This window comes from Artemia sp. Qi Xiang Cuo, chromosome 2 (genome assembly GCF_049724085.1).
Source record: "Artemia sp. Qi Xiang Cuo chromosome 2, ASM4972408v1, whole genome shotgun sequence".
Taxonomy (NCBI): domain Eukaryota; kingdom Metazoa; phylum Arthropoda; class Branchiopoda; order Anostraca; family Artemiidae; genus Artemia; species Artemia sp. Qi Xiang Cuo.
The window spans coordinates 34,146,657-34,172,791 of record NC_142795.1 but is presented as its reverse complement, the minus strand read 5'-3'; the positions used below and the strand labels follow the sequence as shown (position 1 = coordinate 34,172,791).

At 36.4% G+C, this 26,135-nt stretch overlaps 1 protein-coding gene across 1 annotated transcript in view; it reads left to right on the top strand.

Annotated features, from left to right (window-relative positions):
- The first annotated feature begins 685 nt into the window (after window positions 1-685).
- LOC148955166 (protein O-mannosyl-transferase tmtc2-like) overlaps window positions 686-26,135 on the top strand; it is a 191,029-nt gene continuing 165,579 nt past the window's right edge. Inside the window, exons 1-3 of the mRNA XM_089106369.1 lie at window positions 686-732; window positions 11,383-11,499; window positions 24,851-25,283. Coding sequence (XP_088962495.1) covers window positions 11,487-11,499; window positions 24,851-25,283 — 446 coding nt within the window. The 5' untranslated portion in view covers window positions 686-732; window positions 11,383-11,486. The remainder of the gene's footprint in view (window positions 733-11,382; window positions 11,500-24,850; window positions 25,284-26,135) is intronic.

Here is a 26,135-nt window from a genome sequence, read left to right as displayed (position 1 = left end):
TACTCAATGCAGCATAAGAAATTCAAGAACAGTAAGTGAACTTTTTAAGTCAATGGACCGGTAAATTGCTTTGACCCGGAAGTGATTATTTTGTTTAGTATAAAAGCAGTTTGTTTTAATTTTGATATGTTAGTATCTCTACTGATGATGATGACCGACTGTGTCATCGAAATATTTAGAGTCTTTGTTTTATATTTTCGTTTCACTGTCTAATAAAAGGACCTATCCCTATTTGGAATTATTATAGATTTGAAATATTATTACAAATACTTTCAGTGAAAATTAAATTTTAATAAGAGAATTGTTCCACCTGAATCCCTTTTGAACGTTGGCACTAAAAAAAGCAAAAATAGAAAGTCATCTGAAAAAGGGCACTGAAAACTATTGAAATAAAGAAAAACTGAATAGACATTTGCTGGATGCAATTTATTTTGGTAACATAAAAAGAGAGATTAATGTTTGCCCTTTTAAGTTGTACAATTCTATTTATTTTGAGAGTATTTATTAGCAGCATTAACGAGCATACTTCGGGAAACAATAGCAATAAAACAAGATCCTTCCATAGAAAGCATTTCTTTCTTAAAAGCTGTCTAAACGCATGTCCTTGCCGTGTAAAGGATCCTATAAAGAAGAAACTTTTATCTAGAGAATAGTGCAGACACTATCTGTGTTAAGGCAAACAGGATTTTAAATGAATGTTAGTTTATTTCACAGGATTATGGTAAACTGATAGTAAGTAAGGTAATTTGCGAGTTTTGAACTTTGGTAATTGAACTTCCTTCCTTGTATAATTGAATTTTATATTTCGCCAATGTTATGAAAATATCTGACTTAAAATTTATGCAAATACAAAATACAACTATGAATATACAAATCTTTTGTCTTTGCTTTTCTTCTGAGACGAAGAGAGGGTATTAGGAGAAAAGCATGAGGTTTAAAAAACAGTACTATTTCAAAATTTTTAAGCCTACTTGAAAAAAATGCATGTTGCTTTAGGTGATCTTTTAGTCAATTGAAATTTTTCTTACTGGCAAATCTAGTAACTACAGATCTTGTGTAGCTTGCATATTAAAACTATAAATTTACTTCCCGGTACAAAAAAAAAGATGAATAAATTTCGCGAGAATAAACTTCCTTAACGTGTGAGATCTTTCGTTCTCACTCAATGCATCAAACTCCTCGTGGTAACAAATCAAACAGTTCGTGGTAACGTAAGGAGCTGTAAGCTGTAAGTAAGGAGCGACCCGGCTCAATGGTAACCAAAACTCTAGAAAACGGTATTTTGATACAAATGAATACATTAAAAGAATCAGATTTTAATGCTGATATCAAATATATAAATTTCATCAAGTTTAATCCTACCCATCAAAAGTTAAGTGCCTGAGAAAATTTGGCTGATTTTCAAAAAAAGGGGGTAAGACCCCCTAAAAATTGTAGAACCTTAATGAAAATCACACCATCATATTCCACGTATCAGAGAAACCTACTGTAGAAGTTTCAAGCTCCTATCTAAAAAAATGCGGAATTTTGCATTTTTTGCCAGAAGAAAGATCACGGGTGCGTGTTTATTTGTTGTTTTGTTTTCCCAAGGATGATCGTATCGACCCAGTGGTCCTAGAATATCGTGGGAGAGCTCATTAGAATGGAAATTAAAAGTTCTAGTGCTCTTTTTAAGTGACCAAAAAATGGAGGGCAACTAGGCCCCCTCCCATGCTCATTTTTTTCCCAGAGTCATCCGATCAAAATTTTGAGATAGCCATTTTGTTCAGCATCTTCGAAAATATTATAAGTATGACTTTTAGGATGACTTAATCCCCTGAAGTTCCCGGAGGGAGGGCTGAAAGATATGAACTTTACCCAATGTTAACATATAGTATTGGTTATTGGGAAGTATACAGACGTTTTCAGAGGAGATTTCTCCTGGTAGGGGGGGGGTGGTTCGGGGGTTATTTGGGAGGATATTTCCATAAAGGAAGTTTTCATGGGGGAAGGGACATTGCTATGAAGGGGACCCCAGACTTCCCAACATTATTTAAAAAAAAATCAGAAATTAAATATAAAAAAACAAGTTTTTCAACTGCAACAGCAGCAACATCAAAACTTTAAGCGAACAGAAAATATTACATATATAATTGGGTTCACCCCCTAGTCAATACCTCACTCTTTAAGCCAAACATTTTTTAGTACTTTCATAAGAGATATTTATTCTAATTAACGGCCTTTGTGATTAAGCAGTCATTTTTAAAGAATTGGAACAAAATTCGAACTTTCGCTTAAAGAGCAAGGTATTGACTGGGGAGCGAACCCCCTAATATACACATTAAAAATATATGAATATAGAAGTTCGTTACGTAAGTTAATTCGTAAGTTACGTATATTTATTACAAATAAAAACGTTCTTAAATAAAATTCAACAAGTTTCGAGAAAGCCATTTAACCAAATAAAAGTAAATTAATATGAAAATTGGGTTTTAATTATTCATGTACGGTGAGCCAAGATCAAAACCTGCATTTATTCAAAAACGTTCAAAAATTAATTGATAAAAACAAGTTTTTTTAACTGAAAGTAAGGAGTGACGTTAAAACTTAGAACGAACAGAAATTATTCCGTATATGAAAGGGGCTGTCCCCTCCTCAACGCCTCGCTCTTTACGCTAAAGTTTGACTGTCTCACAACTCTTTTTTTTTAAACAATAAAAAACTTTAACGTAAAGAGCGAGGTGTTGAGGAGAGCACAGCCCCTTTCATATATGGAATAATTTCTGTTCGTTTTAAGTTTTAATGTCACTCCCTACTTTCAGTTAAAAAAAACTTGTTTTTTTTATTTAATTGTAAGCAAGAAACCACGTGGCTCAAAAGTAACCAGAACTCTAAAAACGGAATTTTGATATCAATAGGCTTATCAAAATAATCAGCTTATTATGCTGACTCGTAATATATAAGATTTATTAAGCTTCATGTTACGCATCAAAAGCTACGAGCCTGAGAAAATTTGCCGACTTTTCAAAAAAGGGGAAGAATCTCCCTTAAAAGTCAAGGAATCTTATTGAAAATCACATCATCAGATTCAGAGTGTCAGAGAGCCCTACTGTAGAAGCTTAAACCTCTGGATTTAAAATGAATGTTAGTTTGTTTTACAGGATTATGGTAAACTGAAAGTAAGTAAGGTAATTTGCGAGCTTTGAACTTTGATAATTGAACTTCATTCCTTGTATAATTAAATAAAAAAAAATAAGTTTTTTTAACTGAAAGTAAGAAGCGACATTAAAACTTAAAACGAACAGAAATTATTCCGTATATGTAAGGGGCTGTCCCCTCCTCAACGACTAGCTCTTTACGCTAAAGTGTTTTATTGTTTAAAAAAATAAAGTTGTGAGACAGAGTCAAACTTTAGCGTAAAGAGCGAGACATTGAGGAGGGGACAACCCCTTTCGTATTCGGAATAATTTCTGTTAGTTTTAAGTTTTAATGTCGCTCCTTACTTTCAGTTTTAAAAACTTGTTTTTTTTATTTAATTTCTGATCGTTTTTTAGTTAATGAAGTTTTTATTTGCATAAAAATTTTACTTTTCTTTTGCTAAATGGATGTCTTTACAGATTAACTTACGTAACTAACTTCTATATTCTTATATTTTTCTTCTGGCAAAAAATACAAAGTTGCAGATTTTTGCAGATATGAGCTTGAAACCTATGTAATATTGTTTTCTGATACGCTGAATCTGACGGTGTGATTTTCATTAAAATTCTTTCACTTGTAGGGGATGTTTCCCCCCTCTTAAAAAAATCGATTAAATTTTCTCAGGCTCGTAGCCTTTGATGATTAATGCTATACTTAATAAAATTTATATATTTAGGATCAGCATTATAAACACATTCTTTTGATACATTTATTGACATCAAAATTTAGTTTTTAAAATTTTGGATTACTATTGAGCCGTATCGCTTGTTTTTTTATTGTTTTTTTTATTACGTATTTGTTATTACTTATATGAAGGGGTTCTCCCCTTAGTCAATACCACGCTCTTTACGTTAAAAGTTAAAACAAATTTTGATTCACAAACCCCTGAATCACAAAGGCCGTTTAATTAGAATAGATAGCTCTTTTGAAAGCACTAAAAAAAACTGTAGCGTAAAGAGCAAGGTATTGACTTGGGGGAGAACCCCCTCACATACGTTATATTTTCAGTTTGTTTTAAGTTCTAATATTCCTTCTTACATTTCAGTTGAAAAAACTTGTTTTTTTTAATTTAATTTCTGAATGTTTCTTAAATAATGCTTGGAAATCCGGCGCCCCCTTCATAGAAAGGTCCCTTACCCCAAAGAAACATCCTCCACGTAAATATTATCCAGAGGAACCCCCTCCTCTAGCCCCCCCCCACCAGAAAAAATCCATCCTGAAAATGGTTGTATACTTCCCAATAACCAATAAATAATGCTGGCAAGTCCGGCGCCCCCTTCATGGCAATTTCCCTTCCCCCATGAAAACTTCCTTCATGAACAGATCCTCCAACATAACCACCGACCCACCCTTCCCTCCCACTAACAGAAAAAAAACCTCCTGAAAACTTCTGTATACTTCCCAATAACCAATACTATATGTTAACATTGGGTAAAGTTCATAACTTTTAGCCCTCCCTCTAGGACCTTCGGGGGATTAAGTCATCCTAAAAGACATATTTATAAGCTAGGGAGGGGGCCTAGTTGCCCTCCATTTTTTTTGGTCACCTTAAAATGGCACCAGAACTTTTGATTTTCATTCCAATGAGACTTCCTACGATATTCTAGAACCTCTGGGTCGATACGATTACCCCTGGGGAAAAAAAAACAAACAAACAAACAAACAAATAAACTCGTACCCGTGATCTTTCTTCTGGCAAAAAATGGAAAATTACACATTTTTGTAGATAGGAGCTTGAAACCTCTACAGTAGGGTTCTATGATGGTGTGATTTTCAATAAGGTTCTATAACTTTTAGGGGGTCTTTCCCCCTTTTCTTGAAAATCAGTCAAATTTTCTCAGGCGCGTAACTTTGGATGGATAGCACTAAACTTGATGAAAGTTATATATTTGAAATCAAAATTGAAATTTGATTCTTTTGATATATCTATTGGTATCAAAAACCCGTTTTCTAGAGTTTCGGTTACCATTGAGCCGGGTCGCTCCTTACTTACAGTTCGTTACCACGAACTGTTTGATACAGTAGGGTTCTCTGACACTCTGAATCTGGTGATGTAATTCTCAATAAGATTCCTTGACTTTTGAGGGATATTATTCCCAATTAAGAGATTCAGAGTGTCAGAGAACCCTACTGTAGAAGCTTCAAGCTCCGATCTGTAAAAATGTGGAATTTGTTTTTTTTTTCCAGAAGAAAGATCCCAAAAGCATGTTTATTTGTTTGATTTATTTGTTTATTTTTCCCAGGGGTGGTCCCATCGAACCAATAGTCCTATAATTGCAGGAGAGGGTTCTTAGAACGTAAATAAAAGTTTTAGTGTCCATTTTAAGTCACCAAAAAATTTGGAGGGCAACTAGCCCTCCTCCCACACCCCCTTTTTCAAAGTCGTGCAATCAAAATTTGAGACAATCATTTTCAGCATAGTTGAAACGTCTAGTAACTTTGCCTTTGGGTATAAATTAACCCCCACAGCCTCTGGGAAAAGGTCTGTAAGTCATGAAATTTGCCCATTGAACCACGTACAGCACCTGTTATTTGGAAGTAAACAGACATTTTTTGTTTGGGGGGGGGAATTTTTTACTGAGCCGATTTTTCAAGGGTAGGATGTTTCATGTGGAGGGATGTTACCAGGAGGTGGACTTTCATGGGGAAACTTTATTCTAGGGGAATTGGTCAGAATTCCTCCACGAAATTATGTTTATTTGTTTTACTTTTTCTTTGCCGATTCAATTTTACATGTGGAGATGTTAAGTAGAATTGTCCAGGGCAAAATTCTTACCCAATAGAAATTTCTAGAGTATCTTACCGTAGGGGAGGGTGTTAAATGGAAGAAAATCTCCATGGGGGAGTTTTGCGTGAGATAAACTATTCAGGGGAAGTTTTCTACAGGGTCAACGTTCAACTAGGGGGTGGGTATTTGCGGGAGAACTTTTCCATATAAGAGGGGATTTCTGGCATGATTTTAAAAACAATTAGAAATTTAAGTCTTTTTCAAATGAAAGTACACTAGGCAAGATCGTCCGAAAGAAAATTTCCGGGAGAATTTTCTGCTAGAATGGAAGTGTCTACGGAGAATTTTCCTGGCGGGGGAGTATTTTACTTGAAAAGAAATTTCATGGAGGATTTTTTCGTAGGGGAAAAGAATCATTCATTTTGGGGGAGCTGAAATTCCTGGCACTACTTAAAACAATCAGAAATTAAATAAAAAACAAGTACTTCAACTGAAAGTAAGGGGCAACATCTGAACCTAAAACGAGCAGAAATTATTACGAATATGAGGGGGCAACCCCTCCTCATAACCTCGATCTTCACACCAAACTTTGATGTTTTGTCTCAATTCCTTAAGAATCACTCTTGAAACACAAGGCTTGTTTAATTAAAACAATAAGAAGTTTTTTTGAAAAATACTAAAAACTTTAGCGTGAAGAGCTGAGGTATTAAGGGGAGGCAACCCACTCATATACGCAATAATTTCTGTTCGTTTTATGTTTTGATGTCGCTTCTTACTTTTAGTTGAAAAAACTTGTTTTATTATTATTTAACATCATGAAAAAGGGGCTTGGGCTGCATGGATTTTGTCTTACGGCTTTAGTAGGTAGAAAACGTTCACTGAAGACAGAAAAGGACTGTACGTCCCAGATTGGAAAGGAATTGAAAGGCTATGAAGTGATTAGAAACCTTTAAGTTTATCTAAACGGATTGAAAAATCGGGCTGCTTAAATAGGACAGGGTTGAGAAGTAGTTTTACTAGCATATTCGTATGAGGAGGAGACTTTACATTGTGACTAATTTCAGATTCATCTATGATCAGACACTGCTAATGATTTGATTTGGGATCTGAGGTTAATATTTGAGCCAAGAACTATACATATTAGTTATCCAGGAAAGGAGATTGATAGCAATAACTTCATCAAGTTGAATTTTAATAATTTGGTTTAAGTTTTAGACGTTGGGAAATATATCTTTGCTGTTAATAAGCCTATATAACACCGTGTTATGTAGGCTTCTTTGTATATTTAAATGGGCATAGGAAAACATTCGATACAAGTGATCCCATTCGTTTTTTTTTTTTTCGATCAAAAGTCATTTATCATTGGTTGATTTTCGGTAGATTTGAAGAGAATATCTGTAGAAGAAAACCGGCAAACATTTTTCTAAGTGGTCTCATATGCGTTCTGAGAACTAAATAAAGTGCTGTTTTTATTGGCTTTAACAGGTGGAATGAATTATTTTGTCCTACTTTTGGCATACTCGTAACCCTGTAATATAGTTAAATAAAAAGATAGTTAAAGATTTCAAGCTAATTAACTAAAAAAAAAACAATTTTTTTTAACTGAAAGTAAGAAGCCACGTTAAAAGATGAGACGAACAGAAAATATTCCTTATATGAAAGGGGCTGTCCCCTCCTCAACGCCTCGCTCTTTACTCTAAAGTTTGCCTTTGTCTCACAACTTTATTTTTTAAAACAATAAGAAAACTTTAGCGTAAAGAGTGATGCATTGCGGAGGGGACAGCCCCTTTTATATACGGAATAATTTTCTGTTCGTTTTATGTTTTAATGTTGCTCCTTACTTTCAGTTAAAAAAACTTCTTTTTTTGTTAATTTCTGAGCGTTTTTGAATTAATGCAGCTTTGATTTTGGCTTACCGTACATGAATAATTAAAACTAAATTTGCATATTAATTTTCCTTTTTTTGGTTAATTGGCTTTTTCGAAATTTTGTTCAGACGTAACTTACGAATTAAGCATTATAAGCCCATTCTTTTGATACATTTATTGACATCAAAATTCCGTTTTTAAAAGTTTCGATTACTATTGAGCCGTATCGCTTTTTTTTATTATATATATGAGGGGGTTCTCCCCTTATTCAATACCACGCTCTTTCCGCTAAAGTTCAAATTATTTCTTATTCACAAACCCCTGAATCACAAAGACGGTTTAATTAGAATTGATAGCTCTTTTGAAGGCATTAAAAAATACTGTAGCGTAAAGAGCAAGGTATTGACTTGGGGGCAACCCCCCTCATATACGTGATAATTTCTGTTTGTTTCAAGTTCTAATGTTGCTTCTTGCTTTCAGTTGAAAAAACTTGTTTTTTTTTATTTAATTTCTGATCGTTTTTAAATAATGCTGGGAAATCCGGCGCCCCCTTCATAGAAATGTCCCTTCCCTCAAGGAAACATCCTCCATGGAAATATTCTCCCGAGTAACCCCCTCCTCCAGCCCCCCCGCCCACCAGCAAAAAATCCTTCCTGAAAATGTCCGTATACTTCCCAATAACCAATACAATATGTAAAAAATAGGCAAAGTTCATAACTTGCAGCCCTTACCCTAGGAACTGTGGGGGATTAAGTCATCCTAAAAGACATATTTATTAGATTTTCGACTAGGCTGAACAAAAGGGCTATCTCAAAATTTTAAATGGGTGACTTTGGGAAAAAAATGAGCGTGGGAGGGGTCATAGTTGCCCACCATTTTTTTAGTCACTGAAAAAGGGCACTGGAACTTTTAATTTCCGTTCCAATGAGCCCTCCTAAGATATTCTAGGACCACTGGATCAATACGATTACTGTTAGTAAAATAAAAAAAAAAAAAAAAAAAAAGAAAAAGAAAAAAAAACACGCATCCGTGTTTTTTTTGATTTTTTCGGTATTTTTGTAGATAGGAGCTTGAAACCTCTACAGTAGGGTTCTTTGATACGCTGAATATGATGGTTTGATTTTTATTAAGGTTCTATAACTTTTAGAGGGTCTTACCTCCTTTTTTCGAAAATCAGCCAAATCTTCTCAGGCGCGTAACTTTTGATGGGTAAGATTAAACTTGATGAAATATATATATATTTGAAATCAGAATTGAAATTTGATTCTTTTGATGTATCTATTGGTATCAGAATTCCGTTTTTTAGAGTTTCGGTTGCCATTGAGCCGGGTCGCTCCTTACTTACAGTTCGTTACCACGAACTGTTTGACTAGGCCAGGTGTAATTTATTTAATTTTCTTATTGATAGCCTGTCAGAGTAGGATGTTGAACTAGTGTTCTGGAGAGGGCATTGATAAGAATTAGGCACCTTCGTCAGTATTTTCTGCCCCTCCACCAAATGTATTTAGCGCTAATTTCGATCATTTTTTTGGGTGTGGGCACAGGCTCCTGAAGACACACCTGGGGCCCTCAAGACACCTAGGCGGGGATCCCATTCCTAAAACTTCAAATTTATACAAGATAGTAACGAGAACTTTTCGTATGTTGGAAATTTCTGTTGGAGTTCACCGGTAGATGGTTGAAAAAGCTGGAAATAAACAACATTTTCCAAATATATTTTTTTATATCGATATTTACGATTCAATATTTAATATTGGTTTTTGGTCCAGTATGTAGATAGAAGACTGGCCCGCGATCGAAAGGTTTTTAATTTTTTAATTTTACAGGAGCTGATTGAAGCGATAAGAAGTTACTGAATATGCCAAAGAAAATGTAACTCATTCAGTACAATCCTTGACAAAGACAATTAGAAATACTCCACTACTTTTCCACCTGGATGCCTCTCTATTTAAGTGGTCAAAAGCGACAAACAGGGACCACATCGGCACTGGTTCGGCTGTCTCTGGTCGGCCACCTGACAAAAGAAACAAACAAGTGGCCAGGGAAACGTTAAAACTGGTTTTTCGGAAAATTATGAAAGAATGTGGTCAGTATAAAAAACTACAAAATGGATCTCAGTAAGGTTTGAAAAACCAAAGAGTATTAATTTCAAACTATAAATCGACTGATCAATACCAAACGTAAGCCGTTCCAATAATTCTGATGTTCCACCTGTCAGTGGTTGCAGTTTCATTTCTACTTCTGTCTTTAAGACAGTGTCCGTCTCTTCAGTTAGCGCAAAGTCTGTTACTCCAGTCTCTTTCAAAAAGTGGACCTTAAGTTCTTCAGTTGCTAGTTTTTTGATAATGGTAATATTAGGGAACAGAACGGTAATATATAGTGAACAGATTTATCTTTCTTGCTCTTCAGTTCAACAAGAGTCCAGTACTGACTTTCTCAGTGTCAAATTGGAAGTCGAGCCGTCCTAGCCGAGTGATTGGTGCTCCAGACTTGAAATCCTGAGGTCAGGGGCTCAAGTCCTGGTGTCGCTGGTTATTTGGTTTGGAAAGGGGGTCAATATTGTGACCCTGTAAGCTCAGCCAGAGTCGACCCAGCTCTAAATGGGTACCTGGAGAAATCTGGCGGAAAAACACGAGAAGCGTCGAATGATTTGCCACCAACCACGCATTGCACTCCCGGCCGAAGGCATTGAATCAGGTGATTGGTACCAGCGCAATGCAGACCATTGGTCAGCATACGAAACAGTTTTTAACTTAAAGTTAAATTGGAAGTTTCAGGTAGGGGGCTCATCTTCAAGGTCCATACTGGAGTCTGAAGATTTGTTGTATACAGGCTTATCTCTATCAGAATCCTCACTCCAACTGCAACTCTTGTTACGAAAAACTTGCCTTTTTCTTCTTCGCCTTTTCACGTCTCTGACTTTTTTCCTTTCCAGGACTAGGTTTTTCTTGGCAGATACAGCTTTTATCCCAGCAGTAAAGCGTTCTTTCACTGGGGTGTCAGTGAACACTCCTAAATTTTTCATATTTTTTCCTGTTGATTTTTCTTGTCGAGCCTTTTGGAAAGGGGTTTGCATGGACGATCTCTTTTGACGAATCACCCGCTGACCTTAGCTTCTCATTAAGAGATCGAACCTGTGCTGCGTCTGATTCGGGGTCTATGTTAAAGAAGGAGTCTAAATCCCACACAGGTCTTGCAATGAGCATATAAACTTCACCGGTAAGTGCTTCATTAGATATGGTAGGCATTCTATCTGAGACATATGACGAGAGGAAATCATAATTTTTTAAGACGTCGCTGTTGGTGGGGGGGGGGGGTAGACCCCACTTGCTCTGAACCCACTGATAAAATTCTCAGGAGTGAGAGCCTTTGGATATACTTTCCCCAGCAGCTCAGCAATGTTATAGACTGATATAGTTTTACATTTATGGGCAGTCATAAAACTTGTGGCTTCCTGGTTGTAGTAGGCCTTAAGGGGCCCCAAGACTGTCCTTTTTAGAGGTTTTAATTTATCAATAGCGTGGGGAGGGACAGTTAAAAGTAAGACACCATAATTTTTAGCTAGATGAATATAATAGTGTTTTGGCTGATCTGGTCATCTATTTTCAGAAGTACAGCTGACTGCTCGGAGGGTTTGATTCGATTGATCAAATGCTGCAAGTAAAGCAAAATGGGAGGCAGTCATCCAGCCAGAAGTATTTCCTGAGCAGATCATGATGGTTATTGGTAAAGCTCCCTTTAGTAATATTACTGGACATTATTTTCTGGGGGAAATATGTAAAGGAGGGACTGTAAACCCAATGCAGTAACACCAGCAGAAATCGTGGTCAACTGACCCCCTTCTGCAGACGTGACCTTCCCTACTTACTTCTGGCGCCACTCTGCAATGATTTTACTAGACATGTGGATATTTTTCAGACTACATTCGTCAACATTCCAAATGCTTTGTGATTTGGACTTGTGTTTATCTAAGCGTGGCTCCAGGTTGTCAAAGAAAGCTCCTACACTGTGACGGTTGAAAGCAGATCCCCATCGTAAGCTCATATCTTCTGGAGTTCTTGCTTATAGAGTTTTAAGGCGATCGATTAATCCACGGTACCAATCTTTACCTGCAATTCCTCCATGGTCTCCACTACCTTTGCATTTCCAATTATCTGGTACTTGTATGCTCTTAGTAATGGCATAAGTGTATGCAAGTTTACATGCTTCTAGGAGAGTACAATCGAAATTCATGTTAGCTATCGTTTTCAAGTTAGTTTTTAGTCCTTTTTCTTGTTTCTCTGAAAATATTTATCCAGTTTTATAGCAGGGTGTAAAGAAACTCTGGTCTAGACTTCGTACAAGGATATTCAGCTTCTCAACTTTTTTCATGTAGTCTTGCAACGTTCCTCTAGGGACACCCATGGCACTTGCAGAGAACTCGACTGTTTTTCTGTTAAATGAGACAGAAAAAACTGCTTTTTTCTTATCTTGTTGATCCCAGCCACCTTTTTTCTTTTCTCCTCTGTTTTACTTTTAAGCATTTTATCTTGAATGAAATTTAACACCAAAAAATAGAATTTCAGTTCACCTACTGGCCTACTGGTCAAACTAAAACTTCAGGTATGAAGTTTTAGTTTTCGAGCTTGCCTTTAACCTTAAAATATGCTATTTACACAGCCTTTACTAGCATAGCCCAGTTTTGGACACCTTGGTAAGGCATGCCGAACCCATCCCGGTATTGGGCTGAACATGGGAATTCGCCATCCTGCAAAATGAAAAAATGCTGCTAGTATTCATAATTGGGCGTTGGCCTTCAGACAAAAATTGAAATAAAATTCCAGATTTAATCACCATGTTGATAACCATGTGTTCTAACATCCTAAATTTCACTTACCAAACCAAACCGCATTGTAATTTCTCCCAACCTGAACTCTCAACCCACATCTATCCCAAGAAACCTAGCAGAATGCGGCGTTACTGAGTTCAGATTTTTTTTTATTTATCAGAAAAAGACGGCAAATAAGTATTAAGAACTAAGGTAAGCTAGTTGATAACTATTCTTAATAATATTCACTGTTTCTCCTAAAAAATTTTTTTTAAACAAAAGCTGGTTCAGATATTGTTCCTGAATCTGGACCGAGTTAAAATTGTGCTTTGAAACACATTTTATGGCAAGTGGCATAGAAATGAAAATGAAGATTTTTTTTTTCCAAAATACAAATTTTAATCTCTCAGGATTTCATCAACTTTGGGAAGAGTTGTAGAATAAATGGGAAGAGAAGAATCAATTTATGTAATGTAGGTTTTATGTTTTGAACTACTTTCTAAGATTTTACATAACTATTTTTAAGGAGTACCAAGAATTTTGTATCGGTTTCAAATTTTTTTTTATTGATGAAAAAGCAATGTTTGAGGCATCATAGAAAGCACAATAGTCCTGCCTTAGTAAAGAACAATGTTGGCACAAAGTATTGTTTATTTGTTTCTTTCTTTCTTTGTTTTAGACCAGGGCCCTTCGTATTGAAGGAGTTATCGTAGAATCTTCGAAAAGGGCTCATTCGATTGGAAATTAGAAAAGCTTGGGCTCTTTTTAATAGCCGAAAGTGATTTGAAGGCAATTAACATCCCTTCCACACCTACCATTTCCCGAAACACATCCCAAGAAAATTTTGAGGAAGCCATTTCGTTCAACGTAGTTAAAAGTTAAAAATTAGATAATTGAGGATGACAATCCCCCCACAGCCCTTAGGGCAAGGGTTGTATGTTATGCCCTGGGGGCCTATAAGACTTTTATAGAGACTTCAAAAAGGGCTCATTCGATTTGAAATTGCAAGAGCTAGTGCCTTTTTTAATAATTGAGACTGATTGGAAGGCAACAAACCCCCTCTCACGCCCACCATTTCCTCAAACACATCCAATCAGAATTTTGAGATAGCTATTTTGTTCAACGTAGTTGAAACTTCTAGAAATTAGGTCTTTTAGGATGATAACCCCCTCAGGACCCTCAGGGCAAGAGTTGTAAGTGATGCCCTGGGGGAATATAAGGTTTTTTATAGAAAGTTTTGTCGTAGAAACTTCAAAAATAGCTCATTCGATTAGAAATTGAAAGGGCTAGTGCCATTATTAATAGGCGAAAGTTATCGGAGGGCAACAAACACTCCTCTCACGCTCACCATTTCCCCAAACACATCCAATCAAAATTTTGAGAAAGCCATTTTTTTCAATTTGGTTGAAAGTTCTGAAAAAAAATACTTCTAAATGTTTTCATTTTTATAGGTTTAAGAAATCAAAAATGAATTAAGATTTTAAGGAATAAATATCAGCATATGTACATTAAACTTACAATGTAAATTTTTTTTCAGTAAAGTACAAATTATATTCATGCTTTTAGAAAACAGAGGGGTTTAGAACCCAAGTCATATTAATTTCTGCTCGTTTTGAGTTTGAATCTGTTATTTGTTTTAATTTCTGTTTGATTTGGGTTTCATTTATTTATTGATACTGATTTCTGGTAGTTGTATGCTTGGTAGATTATTTGATTCTATTTGTGTTCTTTTTTGGTTTAATAGAGTTCTTTACTTTCTTTTTTGAAAAACTTAATTTGTGGAATTTGTTTTTCTTAATTTCTTAAAAACGCTGCTATCTCTACCTTTGCATTCGTTGATGGAAAGAATTCCACTTACACTAAAGTAAAAATGCAGTATATTCTTACTATGCTCTAACGATTATGGAGACAAAGAACAGTTAGCTTAGATGAATTAAAAAAAAACAGTTAAATAAATAAATTAAAGACTTGCATCAGACAGATAATAAAAGAAATCAAGACACATCCAAAATTAGTTTCAGTTAAATCATGAGGAAAGCATTTATGAACGAAAAAAAAGGAACTTTCCCGTAAAATCAATATTTAACTCCCCTCCCTTACCAAGAAAAAAAAATGTGTATCCCTTGGGGGCCCCAATTTTTGGAGACACAGAGGGAAGTAAGAATACTTTCAAAATCTAGGGGAAGGCAATTTCGCTGTTTTTGTGATTTTTCAATGAAAAATTGACAAAAAAGTTTTTCTCCAATGAAAATACTAAAGAAAGGACAATTTTCAAGATCTATGGGGGTTGCAAATAGTGTAGAAGGAATTGATCCCTCCCCCCATTGGCAACCCTGTATTTGCTTTTTCTTGGTCCTGCCAAAATATATCGGTGTGTGATATGGCTGAACCTACCAGAAGCTAGAGAGGGCATTCAGATGAGTCTTTCAGGGAATGTTGAGGGGAGTTTTGAACTAAATCAAAACACGTAATGTACATATGGGGTTTCAAAAAGGCGTAGCTCAGGAATGACTGAGTGTATCAATTTGGAACTTTTAGGAAATGTTAAGGGGGTGTCTTATTCTTGTATGGTATACCAGACAAATACATTAAATTGATTAGGGCTAAGTACGAGAATAACACCGCTGCGATTAAGAAGGGAAATGAGGTAAGCAGCTGGTTTTGTATTGAATCAGTAGTTAAGCAGGGTTGTGTTCTATACCCCTTTATATGGAACATTTTGATGGACTTTAGCTTAATGAGCATAGGAAAAGGCAATGGGAGACCGTGGAGACCGAAGACCGTGGAGAGACCGTGAAGACTCTCCTGGACTTAGATTATGCTGATTATTTAAGCATCCTAGATGAAAGCTTGAGCAAAATGAATGAGCTTTTAGAGGTTTCGCGGGTTCAGGGTGCTAGAATAGGTTTGAAAATTAATGTTAAGAAGAATAAGTCACTAAAGCCAGGAATAAGTGAAAATGAAAAGGTGACGTTGGGTAACGAAAAGATTGATTGGAGTGGCAGCTTCACTTACCTTTGTAAACCTTTGTGATTTTAAAGATGGTGGGAGCAGTGGAGATGTTAAAAGTAGAATAGCTAAGGCTCAAGTGTTCTCACAGTTCAAAAAGTTTGGAAGAATAGGAAGATTAGCCTGACGTTAGAATATTGGAAGCTACAGTAATGACAGTGGTCAAATAAGGATCTAAAGCAAGGGCACTCCGAAAAGCGGATGAAGATTTGCTATATGTTTTCCAGAGAAATGGTCAACGGAGTTTTCTGGGTACCCAGCTGACTGACCGTATTTCAAACAGCAGACTGCACGAAAAATGTGGTTCAATCCCGCTTTCTAGGGCTACAATAAAAGAAAGGTTGAGATGGCTAGGGCACGTTCTGCGGATGAAGGACATATTGCCGAAGTTTTTACTTTTATGTCAACCGTCTAGGGCTAAACGGAAAGCAGGTCGTCTTGAATCGGGGTGGTAGGATGTCATAAAGAAAGATTTAAAGGAAACGGGAACTTCTTGAGAGGGTGTAAATCTATTCAGATTGGGATGGAGGAGGAGCTTGCGTAGCTGTGTTGGCCTCGGGCAGCTTGGTGCTGTGATGAGTTGCTTGTAGCAGTAGTAGTGGTTAAGGGGGATGTTAAAATAACCAAAAAGGCAATATTTACACGATATTACTGCTACTACTGCTGCTACTACCACTGCAACTACTAATATTTATACCACTACAATTACTAATTCCGTAGCAACTACCATCAAGGCTGAGGGTATTGAAGTGAAAATTTGAGGAGATCTTTAGAGGAAAGTAGAACTAAATCGAAACGTACTATGTACATGCAGATTGTCAAAACGGCGTATCAGCAATATCTTTTGAACAGCTTACCTTATCGAGCTGAAACTTCCAGAGCATAATGACGGCATGTTCAACTGACCAAAAAGTGACATTTTCATAGTAGGCTACTATTTCTGCTACTGCTCCTACTACTACCACTACTACTATGATACTAGTACTATTAAGACTAAGGGTATAAAGACAAAATTTGAGAGAATTAAGAGAGGAAATTTGAACTAAATCAAGAGACACTATGTGCATGCAGATGGACAAAAGGCCCTATATCCGATATGGATTTGGGTATTAAGATGGAAACCTTAAGGAATGCTTAAAGGGGAAGATCAATCGACCAAAAGGCAATATTTGCACGCCACAACTACTATTACTGCTACTACCACTGCAACTACTGCTTCTGTAACGAGTATTACAAAGGCTGAGGATATTGAAGTGAAAATTTGAGGAAATGTTGAGGGGAGGTTGAACTAAATCAGAAAATAGTATGTGCATACAGTTTTTCGAAAGGGCGTATCAGGAATAACTTTAAAAATAGAAATTGATGGGGAATTAGAAGTTTTAGTGCCTTTTATAAGGTCCAAAAGTGACTAAAGGACAACCAACCCCCCTCCCATGCCCACCAATTCCCCCAACATAAATTCAATTACCAGATCAAAATTTCGAAATGACCAGTATATGTTGTTCAGTATATTTGAAAAGTCAAATAATATATTTTTTGGGATATCGACCCCCCACCATCAGCCTGTATAATCCCTTATAACCTTGCTCTTACCCTTGGCTAATACCCTATAAACCCTTATAGTCTTCGTTATGATGTTTATTTTTTTCCTTTTTTTATAGTTATGAGAAACAGAAACATTAAGCTTGAGATAAGGATGGTTTTCACTAAAGTAAAGAATTAACAATAATAATAAAAATACTAATTTTTTCCGATGCAAATAAAACTGCACAATACACATACATTATTTCATATAGTTTTTTTTTTACCATATATTTTTCATAAGGAGATATGGAGAACGTGGATACGGATGTAAATGATGGACTACCACTTTCCTTTTGGCATTTTTGAATACTTTGTAACAAAATTATTGCGATATGAAACTTACTGGGCAATTTAAATTTCAATTCTAGTTCTTCTTCTTTCTTTTTTTTTATTTTTACCGAAATGAATTAAAAACAAACAGAGATTAAATAAACAAAAAACAACAATTTTTTTTAACAGAGTAAAGAGCAAAGCTTTGTCTTGAGCAGAGCAAAAACAACTACCGGAAATTATAATGAACTATGAAGTAAAAGTTAAAAGAAACAGATTTTAGAACTAATAAAAATTGAAACCAATACTGCACTAATAATGTACCAAAAATAAAACTGATATTCAACCCAAACCTAAAACGAATAGAAATTACTGTGATATATGAATTTGGAAGTCACCCCCCTTGCACTCCAATTATAGTTAAAGAAAGTAGATGTTAAAAGACAGATAAAAAAAGTTAAAGGAAGATATTAGCCTTAATGAAAAATGAAACCAATAATGAACTAACCAATACGGAACCAATACAGAAGTTACATTTTGATACGGCTCATATGATTTCCAATCGAATGAGCCCTCCCCTAAGTTTATACAACCGCCCCTTCCATAAGAACCTTATATGCCCCGGAGCATAATTTATAACCCTTGCCCCCAGGATCCAGGGGGTTGTGTCAGCCGCAGAGACATTGTTATATGATCTTTGGACCATTTTGAACAAAATGGCTCTCTCGAAATTTCGATCATATAGATTTGCAGAAAAGAAGGCTTGGGGGCCTATTGCTCTCTGATCTCCTTTGACTCTTGAAATGGACACTAGAACCTCCGATTTCCAATCAAATGAGCCCCCTCTGGAGTTTATATGACCTTTCCCTCCATAAAAACCTTATGTATTAACAATGGGCAACTGTTATAACTTGTAACCCTTGCCTCTAGGGCTCTGGGGGAGGGGGGTTGACATCTCCAAAAGACAAGATTACTGGACCTTTCAACTATGCTAAACAAAATGGCTATTTCAAAATGTCTATAGGATGTGTTTGGGGAAATGATGGGCATGGGGGAATGGTTGCCCTCCAATCACTTTTGATTCTTAGAAAAGGCATTAGAACTTTCAATTTCCAATCGAATGAGTTCCTTTCGAAGTTTTTATGACACATCCTTCTATGTGAGGGCCTTGGTCAGAAAAAAATACATTGTGCCAACTTCGCTCTTTACTTAGGCCGCGCTATTGCGTTGCCTATGGCTTTTGACAAGGTTTCAGCTTCTTGCCCTTAGCAGTTTGACACCTTTGGTGCACAGAGCGTCTTTTGATTGATTTCAGCGACCCTTTCAAATGTCCATGAAACTTTCAACTTAATACCCCAGCCAATCCTGAAATATAGTAGACACACCCTAGTGAGAAACTAGATGTACTTAACGTATTTTGCACCCTTTTGAAGACCTGGATGCTCATTGAGTCTTTTGAATTAGTTTAACATCTATTTAAGCATTCCCAGACAGTTATAACTAAATACTCCTAGCTGTCCTTGAGACATTACAGAAAACACTTTTGAAACCTTAGGTGCACATAGAACCATTTGATTTAGTTCAATATCCGTCTCAACATTCCCTTGGAGTTTCAACCTAATACCCCCAGCCATTTTTCATGTTGTGCAGATACATCTTTTGACAGCCTCGATACAAATAGTGGCATTCTATTCAGTTCAACCTCTTTCCCAACATTCCCTAAAACTTCTGACAAGATATCCGTAGCAGTTCCAGAGATATTGCAGATACACCCTTTTGACAACCTTGATCCACATGGTGTCTTTTGGTTTAGCTCAACATCCCTTTCAATATTGTCAGTCTGAAAATTTCAACTTATTACTCTTAGCCGCCCCAAAGATATTGCATAAAAACCCTTTTAACAACCTGGATGCACAAAATACTTTTCTTTGATTTAATATTCCCCTGAACAAACCCTCAACTTTTCAATTAAATACCCTTAGTCGCTCCTGAGATACTGCACATGTCTCCCTTTTCCATTATAAGCCTTTTAGTCACATATTTTGGGGGCTGTCAACATCATCGGACTTTTGAAGAAGGAAGAAAAGGTGGGTCCTGACATTCTTGTAATACGGATATCTGATAAAAAGTAGTATTTGATCTTAACCGCACCTGGTAAGACAGTAAGAGTAAGTATCCATGTTCCACTTACTTAGAATATCTGCTTCAATATATGTGGTGAAAAGGGGCTCTAAATTCTAGTCGTCAAGGTGTTCACTAGAAAAGATTAATAAATATCTACCAAACTCTTTTCAGACTAAGAGTAAGCATCTCGGTTTGACCTCTTGTTTTTTTTTTAGTAAAACACATTCTCTTTAGAGGAACGGGGATTGGAAGTCCCCAAATCCAAGTAATCACGACACCTACCCGATAACGTGGTCAGATCTTAACCATACGTTGAGGGAAGAAGAAGTTGTTGTCTTATTTACCTCATTTGAATCCAGGTCTTATTTAAATTATGTCCTGAGAAGGGGGGGACAAAATCCTCAAAATTCTTGTCATGAATTGTTGGAAAGAATCGGAAGTTCCTGTAGTGTACCTTTTTCGTGGCTTGGATCTGTTCTGACCTATTTATGGAAGGAGAGATCGTTAATTCTTGCACTCCTGATACCTACCAGCAAAGGCTGATTAATGTGAACAACATGTGATCGTAACAACTGTTGTCTTTCTTGGGTAATTTCGGAATCCGGGACCACTCAGACCTCTCGTGGAAAGGTCTGAGTCTCGAAATTGAGTCTCGAAACTCTCTCGAAGTCTCGAAATTTAAGTCATCAAGTTATTTGCCAAACTTAGTAGATGTGACCCCTTTGGGGACGAGGAATGGGCCTTAAATTATATTTGTCAAGACCAAAAGGTTCCAACCCAACTACGTGGAAGTAAGATCATGGCTCATAATTGTGTTTTTAGAGGGTGTTTATCAGATACAACCTCTTTTGGTGGATGGAGGGTTAGTTATTAAAAAATCTTATGTCGTCAGCCCAATAACTAGGTAGACTGGAGGAACTCTTTAAACCAAATCTCGTCAATAGCTTCGGTTACGCTTGTCACACCCGCGCTCGACCCCACCTCTGTAAGTGAACGGCTATATTATTCTCATCCGTGTCCTTCAGAGTAATATTTAGGTTTAGTACAAATTAATAGCCATAATTTAGTATTTTTTTTAGACTTGCTTTCGATTTGTCAGCTAATATGAGTTTTCTCCTACATGTATGTTGGCTTTTATGTATTTTTCTCAGTTTTTTGTTAGTGACATCAAATCCATAAGCCGACCTTTCAAGGATGGTTTATAGCCACATGAAATTATCCAGTGCTATCAAGTGGATTATTATCAGAACAGTAAATATGAGGATTCCAAGGTGAATATAAAATCGTCTTTAGTGTGTCTGTTTTATTGCGGATTCGTCAATATAAGTTTTTATGACATTGATATTCTGACATTGTCGGTATTTTGCCAAAGTTCATAGGTCCCTAAAGTCTACTATTGGCAGCTGTATAGTGATATTACAAAAAAAAATTCTTTTAAATACGAATGGGAAATTTTCTACTGAGTCTTAAGGTCATGATAAGCCTGTCTAAGAATAGTTCATATTTCTACTTAATTAGCAATAAGTCGTGTTAATACCTGAACCTCAAGAAATTGAAAATGTGCAATATTTCAAATCTCCAACCTTCAAAATATCATGAAAAGGTTACACAGTAGAAAGGCTTCCTATAGATGAAGATTGTGACTTATCCATCTCTGTAGAGAATGAAATATGCCATCTCAAGCACCTCCCCCTTCATTCAAAATTTTTAATCATGGTTAAAACTTAGAAACGTAAAAGGGCTTGAATTGGCGGAGGCATCACATTGACTATACATCCACGATGTTTGCTATACTGATTTCCAATTGGACATAATTTTTCTGTATCGGGTAGGCTTTTCATGGTGAATTTTCAGCTTAGAGACTACATCCTTATTTAGGATAGACATGATAATACCTTGTTTTTCTGACTAAAAGATTGATTTCGCCTTATTATCTGCTATTTAAACGCAATAAATTTTTGAAATGGCAATTATTATTCTCTTAAGCCTTAATACGATAACTTTTTTGTCCCGTTTAGAAGGTTCAAGGAACCGACAGACTTAACTTCTTGAAATAAAAGTCAAGACTTTAGTAGGAATGATATAAAATTACTTTTAAATGGAACAAATATGGATGGAACAGATGTGGAAGGATTAAAATGTTAACTTCTAAAAAGCTATTATATCTTAAGATACACCATTTTCACGTAGGAGGGTAGTATGGCTCTTCAATAGATTATTTGAAAAAAACTACGTTTTCTAAAGAGTTAAAGAGGCTGAGTTACAAGGTCGAACCTTAAAACGTACAGGGATTAGGAGGCACAGTTGGGGGGCTACCGCCCCCCAAACCCCCGCTTTCGCAGTCTTTAAATATAAAAAAATTTCTTTAAACTGAAAGTAAGGAGCGACATTAAAACTTAAAACGAACAGAAATTATTCCGTATATGAAAGAGGCTGTGCCCTCCTCAACGCCTCGCTCTTTACGCTAAAGTTTGACTTTCTCACAACTCTTTTTTTAAACAATAAAAACTTTAGCGTAAAGAGCGAGGCGTTGAGGAGGGCACAGCCTCTTTCATATACGGAATAATTTCTGTTCGTTTTAAGTTTTAATGTCGCTCCTTACTTTCAGTTTAAAGAAATTTTTATATTTAAAGGCTGCGAAAGCGGGAGTTTGGGGGCGGTAGCCCCCCAACTGTGCCTCCTAATCCCTGTACGTTTTAAGGTTCGACCTTGTAACTCAGCCTCTTTAACTCTTTAGAAAACGTAGTTTTTTCAAATAATTTCTGCACGTTTTTGTACAGTTTATTACTTATTATTGCTTGACTAACTGTTAGCTGATCGTGTCAGGAGTTAAAGTTGGGGGGCTTCCGCCCCCAAACCCCCCGCTCTTGAACATTCTTGTGTTAAGGCTTTTAATTCCTGAATACTCAAATCACGTCGTACAGGGTGCCTCCTAATTCCTGTACGTTTTAAGGTTCGAACTTGTGACTCAGCCTCTTTAACAGCCCCCCAACTGTGCCTCCTAATCCCTGTACGTTTTAAGGGTCGACCTTGTAACTCAGCCTCTTTAACTCTTTAGAAAACGTAATTTTTTTCAAATAATTTAAAAAAGAAACTGAGTTTCTTTTCAAAGTATATAAAAAAGTTGCTCTGATGGTGAATCGAACCCGAGTTTTCCACCTGAAAGTCTGAAGTCTCAGCCGCTGGACTATACAAACACAATAGTAATTGTTGTTTAGCAAATAGAAGGTATTTTCGACGCAAGCAAATTCCCAAAAATCTTGATATGTGGTTTTTGGAAAACAGGGAAGGAGTGATCAGATTGAGCTGAAATTTCGAGGATAAGGTCCCAGGCCCCAGGAAAGCTTATCCTCTAAATTTCAGCCCGATCAGACAACGTTAAAGGGGGGGTTGTGGTGGGAAAAATTAACATGGGCTAATATAGGAAAACGAGGTTTTTCGTAAATGTAAATTCGGGGGATAATTTTTTCGGTCTGAAAATATCCAAAGGCCCTAACAGGTCGAATTCTGCTTCGAATGAGTCCTCATTCAACCGGATCCGTTGCCAACTGTGGCCTGTAGGCGTGGCTAACAAAAAAAAAAGAGATGAACTTTAAGTGGCTATATTTGGTTTTTGGAAAACAGGGAAGGAGTGATCGGATTGAGCTGAAATTTCGAGGATAAGCTCCCGGGCCCTAGGAAAGCTTAACCTCTAAATTTCAGCCCAATCGGACAACGTTAAAGGGGGGCTGTGGTGGGAGGGTCCAAACTTCCGGCCCAGTTTACCCCATGAAGATAAAGTCAGAGGAGGATGAAATTTTGCAAGTTTCTTAGTTTGAGCTTGGGCTACAAAATGCAATTACGGCCGTCTCTCTGCGACCTCTAGGACCTGAAATCGCTTAACATTGTGGTGGGTCGCCTCTTTATAGAGGCACAAGTGTGCCTCCTTGATACAGCTCAATTAAAAAAAGCAAATTCAGAAGGTTGTATCATTTTTTCACCACATTCCTTTACCCTACATTACCTGGAACAGCTTGTTAGAAAACAGACGTCGGAAAACTACAAATGATTCTGTCGTTTGTTGGGGGGGGGGGGGTAGACCTTTAAAAAATACCAAATATACATAGATCATGTGGAAAGGTCTGAAGATAATAGACAAAATTATAAAAGTCTGAAGATTTCAGGGGACCCAAGCCGGACGACCAATTTAGTCTGTATGCCTAGCTAACATTCGTGTGCTGCTGGCCCTTGTGTCCCATTTTTTTTTACGACAACTACTTAAACCTATCTCCTTGAAAACTGTTTCCGAAGAATACTATCAAAGTCTTTTTCTAAATCGATTTATTCGGGCAGAAGTCACATCTCGTTTGATGAAACTGGATATTAGCCGAAGTTTCATTTTAACCCTTCTGACGAACCCCTTTTTTCTTCCAGTGCATAAGCTTCTTACAAAAAATTTTCTTTGAAGCATGTTAAACAGATATTGAATTGTCTCCTCGTTTTTTAATGGCTCTTTCTTGTCACGTAAACAAGTTTTCATGTAACCTTAGACTGAAGATCCATTTCAAGGTCTTCCAGTAAATATTACTTCCTTTGACTTAGAATAAAAATAAATTTGTATCTATCATAATACACTTCAGCGTAGATGAAGAGAGTAATGTAACTTTTTTGCTGCACCAACATAGATAAAATTTATTAATTAAAAATTAAGAAGGGGGTGTCATTCGACCACAAATCACACGACAGTTTTTTTTATTAATTTCATTAAAAGAATTTGGTAGAAAAATCAGAGGAACGGGTTCAGGAACCTCCTTTTAAAACCTTCAATCAGAATGATTGGGATTTGTTTTGTGACCCTCGTTTCGTCAATGTCCATCCAGTCCACTTTTCTATTAAAAAATATTTATGAAGTCTTTATTTTTATGGCTTGTTTTTGCAATTTGAAACACCAATGGGGTGTTTTATATGGAGTGTTCCCTTAAGAGTGTTACTAGAACGCTAAATGTATAGTCAAACAGGCCCTCCTCCAAGTTTCTACGTCCACCCCTGCTAAAAACTGAGGTTGTTAAAATTTTAATAATAATAACACATGGTAGTTCTTTGAACGATATTTGTAAACTACGGCCTTGAATTATGATTTCGCCATTAACAGAGTCTGGTTTTATGTTAAGCATCTGTGGATAGATATTTCAAGATTTTTCCTCGAATGATTATTTTTTCAGCATAAGAAACACACCGTCATCGCCCCTCCCCCTACCTCAAGAAATAGGGTTTTGGTTATTACTTTCATTGACTTATTTTTAGGCAGCTTGCGGCTATTCAGAGGCACAGGACTAAACAATATGCAAATTCCACTTATTTATGGTTGCCAACAGAGGATGAGCCTACCAACTTTACATCAACAGATCTTTAATTCAAAATTACAAAATAGTTTTAACAAAAACAGACTCAAGAACTCAGAGAGAGTTCTCATTAGTGTTTTGAAGTGCGAAGGAGGGACCAATAAGGCAACCGTTTATGCATGTAGTCTATTCTGTGCGGTACTTGCTGCCATAGCATATTCAAATTCAATGGATGGCGACCTTGTTCATGATGACTTAAGTGCTATAACTGACAATCCAGATGTGACTGATGATGCCTGGATTTTTGAGCTATTTAGAAATGACTTTTGGGGAATGAAACTTACAAATCCAGAAAGTCACAAGTCATATAGACCTCTTACAACATTGTCATTCAGGTGAGTTTGCAGGAAATACACGAAATTAAATGTCCTATTTTGTTAACTTAACCAGTGTTGTATTTTAGAGTGAAGTAAGGGAAGAGATTTACTCCAAAATTTAATTGATTTCGTTAAAGTCACATATCAACAAATACTAGATGACGGGTAAAAATAGTTTGAGTAAAATAGTTTGAGTTAAAAACTTGACATTGATCCAAAGAAGTTACTAACATTATAGATCATAGCAATGTTCCTCAGGCCCAAGCAAATCCATTTTTTAAACAAACACTTATCTGCACCAGGGGGATACAGGAACTTAAAAATTGTTTTATTTTTAACTTAAATACGATATTACTTCAGGCAGGGTCCAACTGATGTCAAGGGAAGGGAAACTATGAAAGTGTTTTTACAAGGACACCATTTAATCGGAAAAACACCTATTTGTGTATAGATTTGCAAATACCATAATTTTAGTCTCTGGTAGATCATGCAGCTAAAAATCAATCCTGTTCGATTGATTTAATATTTATTCTTTTTCAGTCTAATACGAATTCTACTTTCAAAGTAGGATTTGTGATTGAAAGTAAAGTAATATTGAATATTAATAGACTACCATCATTTCTCGTTTGCCTTCTCTACAATATTTCAATTTTCCAGTAAGAAAGTAGAATTAGTGGGAAGAAGTAAGTAGAATTTTCGAGTAAGAAAGTAGAAAGTAGAGAAAATAGAATTTACCAGTAATAGACAAAGTAGGATTTGGGAAATCCAGCGCCCCTTCATGGATTATTATCTTCCCCCATGAAAAATTCCTTCATGGAAATATCCTCCAACGTAACCCCTCCTCCGTTGACTACCCCCCCCACCCAAAAA